The 17,283-nt window shown below is 44.6% G+C and overlaps 1 protein-coding gene across 1 annotated transcript; it reads right to left on the bottom strand.

Moving 5' to 3' along the window:
• Positions 1-270: 270 nt before the first annotated feature.
• On the bottom strand, positions 271-9,582 carry LOC138770552 (galectin-3-like). Its single transcript, XM_069949656.1, has 8 exons — positions 9,575-9,582; positions 8,168-8,235; positions 7,939-7,991; positions 7,508-7,525; positions 5,424-5,843; positions 4,938-5,020; positions 2,206-2,371; positions 271-564 (listed from the first exon to the last, which is right to left on the bottom strand). Exons 1-8 carry the CDS (start codon positions 9,580-9,582, stop codon positions 409-411), a joined length of 972 nt encoding a protein of 323 aa, XP_069805757.1. The 3' UTR covers positions 271-408.
• Between the last annotated feature and the right edge of the window lie 7,701 nt (positions 9,583-17,283).

Genomic DNA, 17,283 nt, shown 5'->3' with positions numbered 1-17,283 from the left:
GGAGATTGTAGCTGCCCTATAGTGGTATAGTGAATGATCAATTATGTGACACTACTTTTAGCGTATGGCTTATACTCTTATGACACTTGTGCAATTGTCCCTCAAGGACCTGACTCGGCAAACACTAACTTAGCTGTGAAATGTGTGTTAGGTGTAGTCGCAATAATGCTTTCTCCTGCTCATATAATTGAGTATCCCACCGTATATGCTGGGGAAAGGGGGGGGGGGCACATTATTTGCCTGACACTGTAAAGGAGAATAGATGCAAACTTTTTCATGTCTACAGATTTTATTTGAAAGTTTAAGCTTTACGAAATGTTCATAAAACTTGTGTAACAGCAGAGCTGTGTGTCCTTGGGGTTCACTTGGAAGTTTCCTTTCCGGATACCTTATGGAAGTCTTCACCTATTACACCATCGTCATCCGCACCCCTGAGATGGTGAGGTCTCCACGAATGCATATACATTTAATCCCTGCAAAGTTGGTCAGCCTGTGCTTGTACTGAAAGAGGTTCTCATTGTTCACAGCCACTCTATAGCAGTCTGGTTGAAAGAGAATTTGAAGCTAAGGGAAAGAAAAAAAATGTTATAAAACCTGAACCTCTAAGAAGAGACTTTCATTAGGATAGGTTATCCATTTCATATTAATGGGAGCACACTTGTAGCACTAATAATTTACTGGTTGAGGAGTCTCTATTTAAAGGGAACCAATCATGTAGGCAGTGAGGTTGGTAATTGGTGGCCACAACTGCTGGGAAACCTCTCCGGTAACCTTAAGATGCACCCACATGCCATTTTCACTGCAGTTTCATCTGAGGTCGGTAAAGAACCACTTTGTTTCGGTATATGCAGTGAGTGCTAGATTCTGTTTCTTACCTCCATCTCTTCGGTAACTGCGCCTCTTCTTGGCATAGAAGCCAGTAGCGTCAACACTCCCATAGAGGCGCGATTAACAAAGATTTTTCACGTTAGCCATGACCACTGATTATCACCCTCGTGCCTACATAAGTATAATTTAAATATGGCACAATACAAGTACATTTGAGTCATATGAATAATGCTGATAATATACACACGGTAGCTATAACTACAGGCACAATTTTCTCTTGATTGGTTCCATTTAAAGTGTCACTGTCATTATAACATTCAAAAACAGTAAATGTGATACAGCACGTTTGCAATTCATTATTTAATTTTAGTTATCATGGAAAAGACAGCACTTCCTGTTTTCGGGCTTCTCAAAAATCAGGAAAGTCAGAAAACAGGAGGTGCTTTGTATCCCGTCTGAGCACTCACAGAGGAGGCAGTCATGTGATTGACGGACACATTGAACCGTGTCTCTCTGTACTGGCCGGAATTCCTGTTTTTATTTATTTTTTTTATTTTTTTTTCTTTCAACTAGCACAAGTTAGAAAATCTGCCTTCAGGAGACTGGACCTGCATTTCTGGTAAGTACAACTTTGTTTTACAGCATAACTAAAAAAATAATGTATATGGTAAACTTGCTTTATCACATCTACAGTTTTAGATTTTGAAAGTTATAACAATAGTGACACTTTAAGAGGACCTATCACCCCCCGTGCCGGGGTGACAGGCTCCCGACCCCCTGTTAGATCCCCCTATACTTACCTCATCGCGCCGGGTCCAGCTTCCTGAGCCGGTCGGGTGACTGAAGCCCGGTGCGCACTCACAGTAGAGTCAGATGCTCATAGAGAATGAATGGGGAGTCCGATGCTCCGTCATTCTCTATGGGCATGGGCGCTGAAATCTCAGTCACCCAAAGGGCTCAGGAAGCGGGACCCAGCGCGATGAGGTAAGTATAGGGGGATCTAACAGGGGGTTGGGAGCCTGTCACCCCGGCACGGGGGATGACAGGTTTCCTTTAAGGTTTTAGGAGGCTGGTGATTGGTTCTGCAGCTCCATCCCATTCACATGGGACTGAGCCACAGCAAATTGCAGGACCAGGAAAAGCTGCTATTAACTGTATGGGGTTTGCCTTTACGCCTTTATGTTAATTCTTCAGTATCACAAGCCTAAGAACTCCCTTTTACTTTTCTCAAAGCTATAAGATTGAGCCTGCTTGCAATCCCCAACAGTGGATAAATCATACGTAGGATAGATTACATATTAGCAAGTAGGATAATGCAACAACTCTAAAAAAAAGTTGTTTTAGAGCAGAAGAAGAAGAGAAGTTTTTATTTCTTACCTTAAATGCTTTTCCTTGCTGAAATGGAAACTTTGGACATTCACGCTCCTCAAGTCCCCAACCGTCACTGATACATGTATTGCGCACAATGACATGAGGGTGTTCATCAAAACGGGGATTTACGTGTAAAGCAATGTCATTTCCTATTGTATAGTCAACAGCAAACCTGAAAGAAAAAAAAAAAAAACCTAGTTGTTTACATCAATAATAAATCAGGGTCAATATCTGTAGTAGAGTATTCGGATTGTGAAAGGGAACCAGCATTGCATTTGGGACATTTCTTCTAGAAACGCTACTGCACCTTTCTAGAGGTTGTCTGTTACAGCTCAGCTTTTATCAAGTAAATGAGGCTGAGTTGCAAAATCACAAATGACCTGTAGACAGGTGTGGCATGGCCTGTTCAGTGTGCTCAGTCTTGTATCCCCCTTATTTCCACCTTTTCTGGCATTAAGTTTTCCCTGTCCTAGCAAATTGCATTTACTTTGGGCTAGATTTATCAAACATGGAGTAAAGTGAAACTGGCTCAGCTGCCTCTAGCAACCAATCAGATTCCACCTTTCATTTTCCAAAGAGTCTGAGGAAGGAAAAATGGAATCTGATTGGTTGCTAGGGGCAACTGAGCCAGTTTCACTTTACACAATGTTAGATAAATCTCCATCTTTGTGTCTACTATGAAAGGGTACGTGCACACTAAGGAATGGCGACAGAAAACCCGCTGCGCGTTCCACAGCTCGCATCTGCTCCCAGACTGTGGCAGATGCCCGTGTCAGACTCCATTCTATGCATGGGCGGATTCCATCCTCTGTGCAAAGAATGAACAGGTTCATTGAATGGCCTTGCTCTCCCCTCCTCAATTGCCTCTTATATCCTCAACTCTGGTTTGTCCACACTGCCGGACAATTCCATTTCCTCCTTAGAGGCCCCCCCCATGACCTCCTCGGAATGGGCCATTAAGTTATCTCCCTCTGGTAAGGCTCCCAGCTGTGATAGCTGCATGCTACCCTATTATAAGACTTTTGCCGCCCTCCTCTGTCCATTTCCTCTCAGTTTTAATTCTCTCACCAGTGGTTCCCGGCTACCTCATTCTCTCTGCACACACGTTACAGTGATCCTCAAAGATGGTAAATACATCTCGCTGTTGAACCTGGACCTCAAACTATTAAAATTTTGCCTTCACATCTGACTCCCCTCTTTCAAGATGTTATTAATCTTGACCAACTTGGCTTCATGCCCACCCATGAGGCCAGGGCAACAACAAGGACTATTAATATCATACATCATGTCTCCAATTCCTCTCTGGAAGATGTCACAGCTGTATCACCGTTCCGCCTGCTTATTCCAGACGTTGTACTACTAGGACCAGTTTACTGATACTTCTGAGTTGAAAACCCTACTAGCTCAACAGTCCAGCACTGGCGCTCTCCCACCCCCTCTTTTTTTTACCTTTCGTCTCCTTCTGCTGCGTGGGCTGGGGCCCTGTTCGTTACTGCACTTTAGGAGGTCACATATTATGCCAATTATCGGCTGTTTTACTGATATATCTTTCATGTCATGTCAACCCAACATCAGTATCTTTGACCACACCTTACCTGGTGCCTGTTTTTATTATACATAAAAATTCTGAAAAGTTTATTATACATGAAAAGTTGAGAATTAAAGAAAAAACAAAACACAGGTGTGGCACAGTTTGTAGAAGAAAACAACTTAAAGAGGTACTCCGGCAAATAAAAAAAAATTCAAATCAACTGGTCACAGAAAGTGGCAGAGATTTGTAATTTACTCTATTAATAAATTTCAAATCTTCCGTTTTTTATCAGCTGCTGTATGTCCTGCAGGAAGTGGGGTATTCTTTCAAGTCTGACGCATGGTTTTCTGCTGCCACCTTTGTCTGTGACAGGAACTGTCCAGAGCAGCAGCAAATCCCCATAAAAAACCTCTCCTGCGCTCCAGACTGCAGGGCATACAGCAGCTGATTTGCTGCTGCTCTGGACAGTTCCTGTCACAGATGGAGGTGGCAGCAGAAAACTACACCACTATCTGTAGGACATACAGAAGCTAATAAGTACTGGAAGACTTGAAATTTATTAATAGAAGTAAATTACAATTCTTTTGATTTGCAAGAATTATTTGCGGGAGTACCCCTTTAAATAATAATTCCAAAATGCTTCAACAGGGAGACATGACACCTAAATGCACCACTGTATATCATCTTAGCTGTGTAATCTGACCACACAAACACCTTGATGTAATAGTAAGTACTATGTAGGATCCCTGTGATACTTTAATGACACGGTGTGGTAAGGGGTAACCCCTAAATGTTGCAGCTAATTTTGGTTTTTCTTCCCAAGACCATTTAATCTTCTATTTACTTACTGACAGAGCCATATGGGGGTTTGTTTTTGGCATGGCCAGTACATTTAAATAGCATATTTGATTCTACTATATACTGTATTGTGGACCAATGTATTGTGGTATGCTTGGATGAAAAAGATGCCTATAGCAAGAGGCATCCGGCTGATAAGGTGAGAAGTATGTATCTGGAGTTCACAAGGGGTCTAGGAGAAGAGAAGAAGGCCTTACACCAGATGTAAGGTAACAAGATGATTGAACATTTTTCACAGAGATACCGTGAGTGGCTTTGTAGCTCAGGAACCCACTGAAGGATACACATGCTCCCCTGTAGGTCGGTCTGAGGCTATGTATTAGGTGCGTAGACATAACCACTATTTTACCTATCGCCAGTCGGCGTGCCTTCAAGTTCAAAGCACATCCCTGCTACACATCCTGCAGGCAAAGGTATCTCACATGGCACTTTCTACAAGGAAAAGAAAGATGAATTAAACATAACTGTGCATGATACTTTCTACTAGAGATGAGTGTAATCCCAGCATGCTCGAGCCTCATCGTTTGGTATTTAATTACCAGTGGCTGAAGAAGTTGGGAGCGCTAGAGGGTTTTAGAAAACATGGATACAGCCATAGGCTGCCATAGCCGTAAGCTGTATTCCGAACTCCCTAGGTCTGCATCAAACTTCTTCAACCACCGGTATTTAAATGCTGGATGATAAGACTCGAGCATGTTTGAATTGCGCTCATCTCTACCTTCTACCATTATACCCTAAAACAAAGCATTTTGCTAACGCACTACCAGCTGTTGTGTCAGAGGAAGATATGAATGGTATATATAAACACTTATGTTATTTTTTTATAGTTACTCACCTGTGGACCAGAAGGTACGTTAGGTACTGTTTGTTGAGGAGCTCCTGGGTATGGCTGCCCTGGCCCTGGGAAACCAGGGTACTGTTGGCCAGCAGCTGGAGGAAATCCTGGGTATTGCTGGCCTCCAGGTGGGAATCCTGGGTACTGTTGGCCTTGTCCTGGTGCAGGGTATCCTGGGTACTGTTGTCCTTGTCCTGGTGCTGGATATCCTGGATACTGCGGGCCTTGTCCTGGTGCTGGATATCCTGGATACTGCTGTCCTTGTCCCTGTCCTGGTGCTGGGAAACCTGGGAATGGCTGACCTGGAAAGCCCTGTTGTCCAGGGTTTTGGCCTCCCCAGGGGTTATAGTTTTGGCCTTGATCACCTTGATCTGCTTTCACAGTGCTTGCATTGGCTTGTCCAGATACGGCATCATCGAGCTGTTTAAGGGGGAAAAAATTTAAGAGGGATACTATCATGGTGGACTTGTGTTGTGGCAGATTTTTTTTTCGATAAGCAACACTAATGCTGCGTTTACACGTAACGATTATTGGCCCGATCGTACGATTAGCGATGTCGGATTTACGATTTTTTTTAATAACGATCAGCGTTTAGACGGTACGATATATCGTACGAAAATTCGCACTGCGATCGTTTTGCGATCGTTTAAGCCTATCTCACACATTGGTTAAATCGGCGAACGACTGTTCACACGGAACGATTTGCGAATTTTTTGCGTACGATGAACGACGATTTGCTGACCTGATGAAAGATCACGATGTAAGATTTATCGTGTGTCCTTCGATCGTTCGCTGCGTTTACACGTAGGAATTATCGTTCCAATTCGACCGTTATCGCGCAAATTCGCACGATAATCGTTACGTGTAAACGCAGCATAAATACAGCCAATTCCCACCCAATCTTCTCTTTTAACTGTAAGTGTAATAGTGCCTTTCAATCTAGTATAAAATGAATGACAAAATCCTCAAAATTTTATGGGGGGGTTTTGGTGTTCACGTAATGCACTTTACGGTAAAAGTGACATGTTAAAGGGGCTATCCAGCGCTACAAAAACATGGCCACCTTCCCCCTACTGTTGTCTCCAGTTTGGGTGGGGTTTTAAAACTCAGTTCCATTGAAGTGAATGGAGTTTAATTGCAAACTGCACCTGAACTAGAGACAACAGTAGGGGGAAAAGTGGCCATGTTTTTGTAGCGCTGGATAACCCCTTTAACTTTATTCTATAGGTCAGTCTGAATACAACGATATGCATGTTTACATAACTTTTTTTTAACAGTAAAACTTTTTTGGGTTGCAAATAGGTGTAATTAAAATGTGGATGTGTTGATGCATGAACAATATTGTTTTATTTTAATAGATTGGACATATACGCCCTTTTGTGTTAAATCCCAGGCACTGAGGGAGTACATGTATGTCCTCTGTCGTTAAGGGGTTAAATAACACAAGCCAATCACAAAAGAATAACATAATACATAATAAAAAGTAAGCTTTGCATTTACAGATTGTGGACTGACTGGGGGCAACAGTTATACTAGATTGTGCACTGAATGGAAGCTATATATATATGGCACTCTAATTGTTACAAAACTACAATTCCCATCATGCCTGTTTAGCCAAAGCATAAAAAACCTGCAGCACTCTAGATATCTTCCACTCCTTTCATTTACAGAGCCCAGGCCCAAAGCGTTGTGTCTTACATTTCTCTCACTGCAATGGTTTGGTTAAAGGGACATGGTGGTTTGGGGGCAACAGCTCTAGCAGAGAATGGTATGGAGGTGTCGTCGATGATTATAATTCCTATGTATTTGCTGACTATTGCTTACAATATTATGGGGATCCGTGATTGAGGCACAGTGTGTGACTATGTGCCCCCCACTAGCAACCTTGATAAAACCAGGACTACAGCCCTATCAGTCAAGCCCCAGTAGGGAAAATGCAGGTTGAGTGTAGTTCTTGGAAAGCATTGAGACATATAAAAAGAAGCGTATAAGGGTAACCTAGTCAATGTTGCTTGTAAATTATAAATCCATGCAATGATATTTCATTAACAAGCAGTAAGTCACAGGAACATGTTCACACTTACCGAAAAATCGGACATTTTCTGAAATAAAAGAAAAAAAAAAGTTTTAATAACATGATCTAGATGAAGTCATGACAAATTTACAAGGCCATAGTAGGCCTGAAAGATATTATAAATAGGGATGGTCCAATGGTGCCGAGGTTCGGGTTCGTAAGAACCCGAACTCTCGGCAATGATTCCCACTGTCTTCCACCTCCGTGCAGCGGGTGGATACAGCGGGAGGACAGCCTGGAAAACTGAGATACAGCCACAGCCATAGGCTGTATCCCAGTTTTCCAGGCATTCCTCCCACTGTATCCACCCGATGCACGGAGCTGGCAGACAGCGGAATCAGACGTCGAGAGTTCAGGTTCATACGGACCCGAACCTCGGCAGGTTCGGACCATCCCTAATTTTAAAGAAAAGTTTAGCTATAGACATAAATTTATTTATACCTTTCCAGGAGGAATAACAATGGAAGGGCACAAAACAGTTCTAAGAAACCATTCTGTAGAATTGGAATTTAATGGGTTTGCTAAGCCAGACAGGTCAGAAGAAAAGAGCTGTCCTCTTTAGGTTATATTCACACATACTGTATACACTGCAGATTTTATGGTGAGTCAGTATAAACAAATAATTGAATAAAGCATAAAATCCGTAGCGCATACAGTAATATGAACATACCCTTGAAGTAATCCAAGGACCTTTGGAGGAAATAAGGAGAGGACCTGCTGGAAAAACTGGTTCCTACTCTGTAGGACAAAAGAACAAATTGACACTTAGGGGGAGATTTATCAAACTGGTGTAAAATAGAATTGTCTTAGTTGCCCCTAGCAACCAATCAGATTCCACTTTTAATTTCTCACAGTCTCTTTGAAAAATGAAAGATGAAATCCGATTGGTTGCTAGGGGCAACTAAAACAATTGTACTTTACACCAGTTTGATAAATCTCCCCCTTAGAGTCCAGTTTCCCTGACACCATCTGATTAAGGTAGTGGGAATACCTGCAATACGCTAGTACAGAAAACATAAAATGTACAGAACATGAGTCATTCTAACCTGCAGAGAATTTAGCCTGAGGGGTAGGATGGGGCCTGTAGCATTTAACCCGTTACACCCATAAACATTCAGCGACAAAAGAAGCTTGAGCTTCTGTATTGATAAAGGCACTGTCGACCCTATAAAGTATGTTTATGTATATCTTACTTTTAAAGGTGACATAAATTTGCACTGTCCGTTCAAAAAGCTTTTGACATGTCCTAGGAACATACAAAAATTGCAAGATCTTACTGTACATACTCCCCCCGGTGTACACACGATAAAAACCTGCTCTGTAGATATTGAAAAATGAGGATCTTAGCGAACTATTTGATCAAACAGAGTGTACTTTTTGTTTTTGTCTGTATTTTAGCCACCTGCAGTGTGAACAGAGGCATAGAGGTGCTGACAATTTTTCCCTTTTTCCCCCCCGTTGAATAGGGGTGTGTGTGTGTGTGGCTACCTCCTTTAGGCTTGCACCACACCCATGTCCCAAGGGTGCTATAAAAAGAGATCATTTAAAAGATCCTATCTTCCCAGTTTTAGGCTTATTCAGCCAACCATGTCTCTGAGGACATCTTAACGTGGTGACATGGTACACTCTGATCAAATAGTTCACCAAGATCCTAATTTTTTAATATCTACAGAGCAGGTTTTTATCATGTGTACATCTGGGGGAGTATATACAGTAAGATCTTGCATCTGTGGGTTGCTGTTGCACTTTTTGTATTTTTGTCTGTACTTTAGCTACATCCAGCAAGCAACTTGTAGTGTGAACAGAGGCATAGAGCTGCTGCCAATTTTTCCCTTTTTTTCTAAATCCTAGGAAGATGTCAAAATTTTTGGGTGACTGTTCAGAGTCAGGAGATGCTTCTCTTCCCAGCTTGCTGCAGGAGACAAACCCTATAGACCTAGTTCCCCTAACAACTAGTAAACTTTGGGCTGATCAGTCTCCAAAACTGTTTTTAAAGTCTCTGGGGGACATTTACAAAGGCTGCGCCACTGAGGGGGCGGCGAGGCAGGGAAGAGGTGTGGCCTCCTCCCCAGCTTACTTTATCATGATTTAGGCCTGCTCACAGGCGTGCAGCTCATATGCTGCATTTACACGAAACGATAATTGGCCCGATCGAACGATTAACGATGTCGGAGTAACGTTTTTTTTCATAATGGTCAGCGTTTAGACGGCACAATATATATCGTACGGAAATTCGTTCTGCGATCGCTTAAGCCTATCTCACACATTGGTTAAATCGGCAAACTACTGTTTACACGAAACGATTTGCTAATTTTTTGCAAACGGCGAACAACGATTTTGGAACACTTTGTAAGATCAAAATGAACGACTTCTCGCTCGTCGCTTGATCGTTCGCTGCGTTTACACGTACGATTATCGTTCGAATTCGATCGTTATTGTGCGAATTCGCACGATAATCGTTCAGTGTAAACGCAGCATTAGTAAATCTAGCTGGGGAAAAAAGTACGAGTTCGCTGATCTTTGTAAATGTCCCCCCATAAATGTTTTGACAGTGCCTACAGCAACTATGTTGACCTCTGTTATTCAATATTTCTATAATTTAGTAGGTTAGCAAGGAAACAGTTGGTTTTGTTTGTAGTCTGTTACCATGGAGACACAGCACTGCATGGAGGCACATATCTATTGGCTCAAGATTATATGATCTTTTCAGTGAGACTATTATACTTTTTCTTTTTTACTTTAGATAATTTGGAGCAATAAAAAAAAAAGTTACAGAAATACCTGTTAAACCCACCATAACAAGCCTGTGTTTTGCATTGAACCAATATCTAGACTATGAATACAGTCCATGTTTTATATATAATCAGTGATTATTCTCGCCAGCACATCTGTTATGTAATCAGTCAGGACTCCGAGATGGTTATCAGATCCATCCCAGCGAAAGACAGGCAACGCATGGGAGGAATACACATACACATGTCCCTGCCTTGTGGGGGTGACACTATGTAGCTGTAGGTCAGATGTAACACATTGTCTGCCACACCCCAGCCTAGTTGCATTGTTGTAAGTAGCAGAGTATAGCAATTGCATTTTTTTTTGTTTTTCTTTTACAACTCACTCTACATTGAAAGACCACCACTGCTATTACTTCCATCATTATGTATGAAGAGGTGGCTACATATGGCTTGGTAACTTACTAAAGAAACAAGAATCACTGTCTTGATGTTGGTGGGAGTACAGGTAGTAGCATGTACATGTAAACCAACCATTAAACCATTTGCACACATCCTCATACATTTAAAGGAACACTGCCAAAGAAAAAAAAAAAAAACATGCACATTGCCACGAAGAGCCGGAGGGGCAGTACATCAGATAGAGTCTGTCTCAGGTCTCTTTTTCCCTAAATTATGCAGAATCCCCTTGGGCTTTAAGTCTACAAGTAAAAGAACACACCTGCCCTCCTTCAGTTTCATAGCTTGACATTCACACCTCCCATTCTGATGCATTAAATTACTTGTCCCCCATCATTTGTATATAGGGGTCACTGTGACCCCCATGTCGGTTCCCTTTTCCCTGTTTAATAATAAGGAGATCGGTTGCAACGATTACAGTTATATTACTGTCTACAGAGAAGTAATTACAGGCTAATAGCAAGATATGTTGCAATAATTAATTTGCTAATCTGAATACAGTGCAATTTAAGAAAGAACGAATCTGTCATTACCATACAGTGGTTGCAGGACTTAAAGAGCAAGCAGAGTTACAGGGCAGTAAATACTCACTGATGGATGCAGGAGCCACAAGCAGAGGGTCTGGAAAAAAAAATCAGCACAGGCTACGCAGCAGGAACAGCTCCGACATTAAGAGGGCTTTCAGTGCAGGGGGTGGGGTGGTACACGCCCTGTAATACCACACCTATCCAGGCTTTTCTACCCAAAACCTGAAGAGCAACACACCCATATTGTCTTTACAAGGCACCGTTTAAAATGTTACATTCGTTTAGGGGACGATACATATTTGAGAAAACCTTAAGTTATGCAGGAAGTAGGAGTAAACCTGGACAGATTTAAAGGGGCACAAAGCAAAAAGTCTATAATGCTTACATTTTCTGTGCAGTTTAATATAATCTATTTCTCTCTGTAAAAGTGCCTAGCCTAAATGTCATTTAAAAAAAAAGATTGTATATCAGGTTACAGCAAATCATGTGGCATCATTATTAGAGAGTCTTAGCAGACCCTTACTACTAAGCAAGATGATTGAAAAGCCGGGTGACCTTCATTGTACTGACTACTATACAAGATGCTAGGAAAGCTGGGTGCCCACCATTATACTGCCTACTATACTGCTATACAAGCAGGGAGGGGCTGGGCCAGGGGGAAGTGGGGCATATGCCCCCTGGGTCGGTCCCCTCCCCCGTGCCGTTAAAGGGCCATGGCCGCCGGGTCTCTTGTAAGTTCAGTGAGCTTCCGACACAGACAGCCTGCTACACACCAGCCCCGGAAGCTCACTGCTGCAGTCCCACGGTGCCCTGACTTCTCCTCTCTCCTGTTCGGCGGCAGACATGTGACGTCATCATGTCACATGTCCCCTGCCGAGCAGGAACAGAGACGTCCGGGCACCGCGGTTCTGCAGCAGTGAGATCAGCTTACAAGATCAGCTGCCAGACCAGAGGGAGACACTGTTGCTGCACCCGGGAGAGGTGAGTGTGTTTTGTTTTTTTTTTCATTTTTCACATAAATGCTGCAAGGTGGGAGCTACAAAAGGGCTTATACTATGGGGGGGGGGGCTACACAGGGGGTCTATATTATGGGGGGCTAGACAGGGACCCATACTATATATAGGGGGGCTGCAAAGAGACCTATACTATGGGTGGCTACACAGAAGGTGTATACTATGGTAATCTACACAGGGGCCTTTATTATAGGGGCTACACAGGGGGTCTGTACTATGGGTGGCTACAAAGGGGCCTATACTATGGGGTACTATAAAGGGGCCTATACTACTGGGGGGCTACACAGGGGGTCTATCCTATGGGGGGCTACAAAGGGGCCTATACTATTGGGGGCTACACAGGGGGGTCTATACTTAGGGGGGCTACACAGGGGGGTCTATACTATGGGGGGCTACAAAGGGGCTGGGCAGGGCAGGCCCTCCCCCCCCCTCCCATTGCAGCTTCGGGTCTGGGGTGAGCTTCTGGCACAGACAGCCTGTATCACAGGCCGGAAGCTCACAGCTGCAGCCCCGCAATCCCAAACTTCTCCCCTGCACGGCAGCACGCACATGTGACGTCATTGCCGAGCAGGAGAGGAGTTTGGGCATCACAGGGCTGCGGCTGTGAGCTTCCGGCCTGTGATACAGGCTGTCTGGCCCCAAAGCTACATCCCGGCGGACCCATCAATTTCCCCCCCCCCCGCCGGGGACTAGGCACCCGTAGGCCAGTGCCTATGGCGGCGGAGGGGGTAAAGAAATAAAAAAAATAATTAAAAAAATTGTTCCCTGCGGGTGCCGCCCTGGGCGCCGGACCACGGGTGCCTGGATACATAATACGAGTAACTATTCTAATCTTGTGAAGCAGTCGGTCTGGCTGCTCCATGGTCCCTTCTTTCCTGCCTCCATACTAGAATCCCTGCCCTCCCGCCTCCTTTACGGAGATCTCTCATTATATGTGACATGGTGTTGGCATGGAAAGCAGTCCGCAAGACCTTTGGCCTCCCATTCCTTGTCTAAGAGGCTATTGTTATGGCAACACCTAGAATTCCTTCAGGGCCAAGACAATCCCCTGTTTAGGGAATGGAGGGAAAAAGGCATTGTCACAGCACATTGTCACTAAACTGAAAATACAAGCGAAATATTCTTTGGATAGACGTCACTTCTTGGCCATTAAACAGGTCACTTCCTTCTGTAAAAAGCGACTTACTGACCTATCGAATGACTTTGATAATTATGTGGGCCCTGCTCCTAGGGGAGTGACTCTCTCTGGTACCTACAGGGCTTTAAATGATAGTTTCTTGTCTATTAATAAAAGACTATCTTTGCTAAATGGGCCTGTAAATTAGGCGACAAGGAAATATGTGACAAGATTCTGGAGGGCTGGGACAGAGTCTGGAAGTCATGCATCACACTGATTTCGGTTTCAACCTGCCAGCATCCCAACTTTTTCCTGACATGATTCTGCACTGTCCCAAATGCCGGACTTCGGCGACTGATTTCTGGAATGGCATATGGTCCTGGAATCTGTCCCAGTCCTTCTGGCAAGAAATAACTACCTATCTGACTAAACACTGGAAGCAGACCCTACCAATTGAGCCTTAGCCTCTAATTTTCCAATCTATAGGCGGGTTACATGTTAAGACCATGGGTTTGAAATCGGTCCCGCCTCTAATTCATGCCGTCCTTTTAATTGCCAAACCTGTGTTGCTACGTGAGTGGCTGAACCCCACTATACCTGTGGTGTGCCCCCGAAGGTGTTATATCGGAGGGACGGACGGTCACTTGCTAAGTGTTGTAGTGTGAAACCACTCCGGTGGTGGATGGTCGAGATACAGCCGGACCTTAATGGGTTGTCACGTGACGCCAGTGCCTGGTGGGCACACAGGTGTGATGGCACGCCTGCTTTTAGTGTGTAAGGCTGCATTCCTACGTTCCGTGATCCTGACGGATCACGGACGTGGAATGCATGTACCGGAGTCCCCCTGCGCCCGGACAGCATCTGCTATTAGATGCTGGGAGCGGGGGAGACTGTATTCATAAGCGCCGCGCTGTAGTAACAGCACCGTGCGGCTGATTCAGTACAGCGTGGCGCTTATGAATACAGTCTCCCCCGCTCCCAGCATCTAATAGCAGATGCTGTCCGGGCGCAGGGGGACTCCGGTAAATGCATTCCACGTCCGTGATCCGCCAGGATCACGGAAAGTGGGAATGCAGCCTTAGACCGTAAGCTGGTACCCTTTTTCCCTGTGGTCAGTGTCCTGCCGGGTTGCAACCGGGTCCCTTGGGATAGTGTCACAGATGATGTAGTCACAGGTGGCCAGAGTAGTGTAATGACCCTCCCGGAAAGGGGAAGTGTCCCAAGGTTGCGTTGCGTATGCTGTGTAGGTGGTGATTAATGACCACAGACTCTTGGAGTTGGTTTACTACTTGTAAATATCCAACAGGTAATACAAAAGGTCTCTGATATACACTTGACAAAGTTCCAATAAAGACTTGAACATAGGACAACCAGATCTGTAGGATAAGTGCAATGTAGGAGATAGTCGTGTCGGTAGAGTTGTGTTGAGGTAGAGTAGCAAAGAGGAGGATGCCGGGAGAGTCTCAACCCATGTAGTAATGTGCTCTACCGGGATGTTGGAGGATAAAATCAAATACTTGTAGAAGGAGAAGAACACCTGTGCCTGTATATTGACCTTTGCTTTTATTCTTCACACCACCTTATGCCCACTAGCGTTAGCCGAACCGTACTAATGGGTGACACAGGCCCCAGACCTTCTTACCTGGGTTGAGCAGAATGCTGAGGGTTCCCTGCTGACACCCGCGCTGCGAGATGGAGTTCATAGGCTACTGCAACTTTGCTCCTCCCGGATCTGTTCCTAGCTCTGTGGCTCTATAGTGGATACTGTCCTGCTCTGTGACTTCTCATTGTCCGCGGCGTGGGTTGAGGTTATCTTTTGGCTAGACCTCTCCTGAGAGGTTTAACACTGCATAGTGCTTGGTGTAGGTACTTGTAAGAAGGTTGGTAACAGTGTGCTGTCTTGCGTCCTACCAATGCGGGGTACTGACTAAGACTGACTACTCTTCCTGTCTCCCCCATGACTCCCTTCCTCTACAGCGTGTAGGGTGCGTTGTGATTGGGTGAAAAGAGTGCAACAGAAGATCAGAGAGGAGAGGTGATAGGAAAGAAGAAAGCAGAAATTCTACTGGTCCACAGATTCTGGTAACACATAAACACAATAAGGGTCCTATTCCACGGGCCGAGGAGGGCCCAATCAACGATGTAAATGAGCGGCGATCTGCTAGATCGCCGCTCGTTTACTGGGCCTATTCCCCGGCCCGATGATCGTTGAGCGAGGGCTGCAAGGACATCGTTACCGATGCCCTTGCAGCATCATACATTACCTGGCTGCAGGGCTTGTCCTCCGCTCCGTCTCCTCCCCGGGTCCCCCGCGCTCTATCTTCTGAACGGCCGGTCAGCTGACAGGCCACACTCAGCCAATCACAGGCCGCGGCGGTCCTGGCCTGTGATTGGCTGAGCGCTCCGTCAGCTGACCGGCCATTCAGAAGATAGAGCGCACGGGACTCGGGGATGAAGACAGCGCAGAGAAGGTATGTATGATGATGCTGCTGTTTCTTCTCAAATCGTCGGTCGCCCGCTGCGCACCGCTATTCAACCGTAGCGATGCGCGGTGGGGGAACGATGATTTTAGGTCTGGCCCTAAATGAACGATCAGCCGATGACACAATCATTGGCTGGTCGTTCTCTCTATTTCACCGAATGATAATCGGCCCAAATGGGGCCGATCTGGCCGATTATCGTTACTGTGGAATAGGGCCCTTACCCTATGCAATCCTTCAGCTGTGCAGCTTCCACACACTAATACACAATACAGCAACATTTAGTGGCAAACTCTTAATACTACATTCATCATAATAAGACCACAAAAAGTACAGACTTTTGCGAAGGGTGTATGTAACGGCGGGTTGTTGGGTTTGTGGGGTTAAAGGGGCCTGGGTCACAGTGGCTGATCAGGCTCAGTCCTGGGGTTGAGTCTGATCAGCAATGCCTATTAAATAGAGCAACGATTCCTCCAACCACAAACACACGGGTGTGAGGGCGCAGGTCCAACAAAAAAATAATAAAAAATAATAAAATAATAAAAAAATATATAAAAATCTCTGACATGACACTATGACATGTCAGAAGTTTGTTTGAATGATAGGTACCCTAGAAGGAACAGGTCACTGTATTACCCATAGGACAAACAAATAGTTTTCTGTGGACATAGGACATTGCAAACTAAATGCAAATACTAGGAAGCTAATTTGCATCATGGATTCTTGGGTTAATGTTGGTTTTAAAATGAAGCAAATGACTGATACTTAGAGACATATTGCCCTGATGAATAGAAATTTTGAAGATATAGGAGGGGTTCTTATCAAACTACTGGAGGATCAGGAAGGTCTCAAAGTTAGGAACTTCACTAGCAGAGGAAGAGACATGTAAGTGGGGTACTCGGCCACTTCTGTGATAACTGGTGATGCTAGTTCTGTGGTGTTGTGCCGGTCTTGTTTTGGCCTGGCTCGGCTAGCTACCTCCAGTGTAGGTGTGTACAGGTGTGATGTTGATACCTGTTTGGCCGGTCTGCTGTGTCCAAATGGTCGGTAACCTGCCAGGGAGAGTTCAGGGTCCCTTGGGCACTTGTCACGGTAACCTGGAGTGGTAGTAGACCCACCCGGTATGTCGGTACCGCCACCCACAGAAAGGGGAAAAATAAACCAAGGATGTGGTGGTGTGCATAGGTGCAGGTGCAGATAGACAAGACAGAGTCCCGTGCGTTTAGTAGAAAAAATAGAACACTTTACTGAACAAGGCTTGAGGTGGACAGTACAAGTAATGCCATTAGTGCGAATCTTGACACTAAAAAAGAAGTTACTGACAGTAAGGTAGAACCAGTGCTTTGTTATAGTAAGTGCTTTGCAAAGAGAAGGAAGAGGGGAGTTGCCAGAGGAGCTCTGCCCAATGTAGTATATGTGCTCTGCCTAAACAAGAGTGTAGAGAAAAGAGATAAGTGA

Source organism: Dendropsophus ebraccatus, chromosome 13, assembly GCF_027789765.1.
Source record: "Dendropsophus ebraccatus isolate aDenEbr1 chromosome 13, aDenEbr1.pat, whole genome shotgun sequence".
Lineage (NCBI taxonomy): Eukaryota > Metazoa > Chordata > Amphibia > Anura > Hylidae > Dendropsophus > Dendropsophus ebraccatus.
This window is presented reverse-complemented; position numbering and strand designations above follow the sequence as displayed.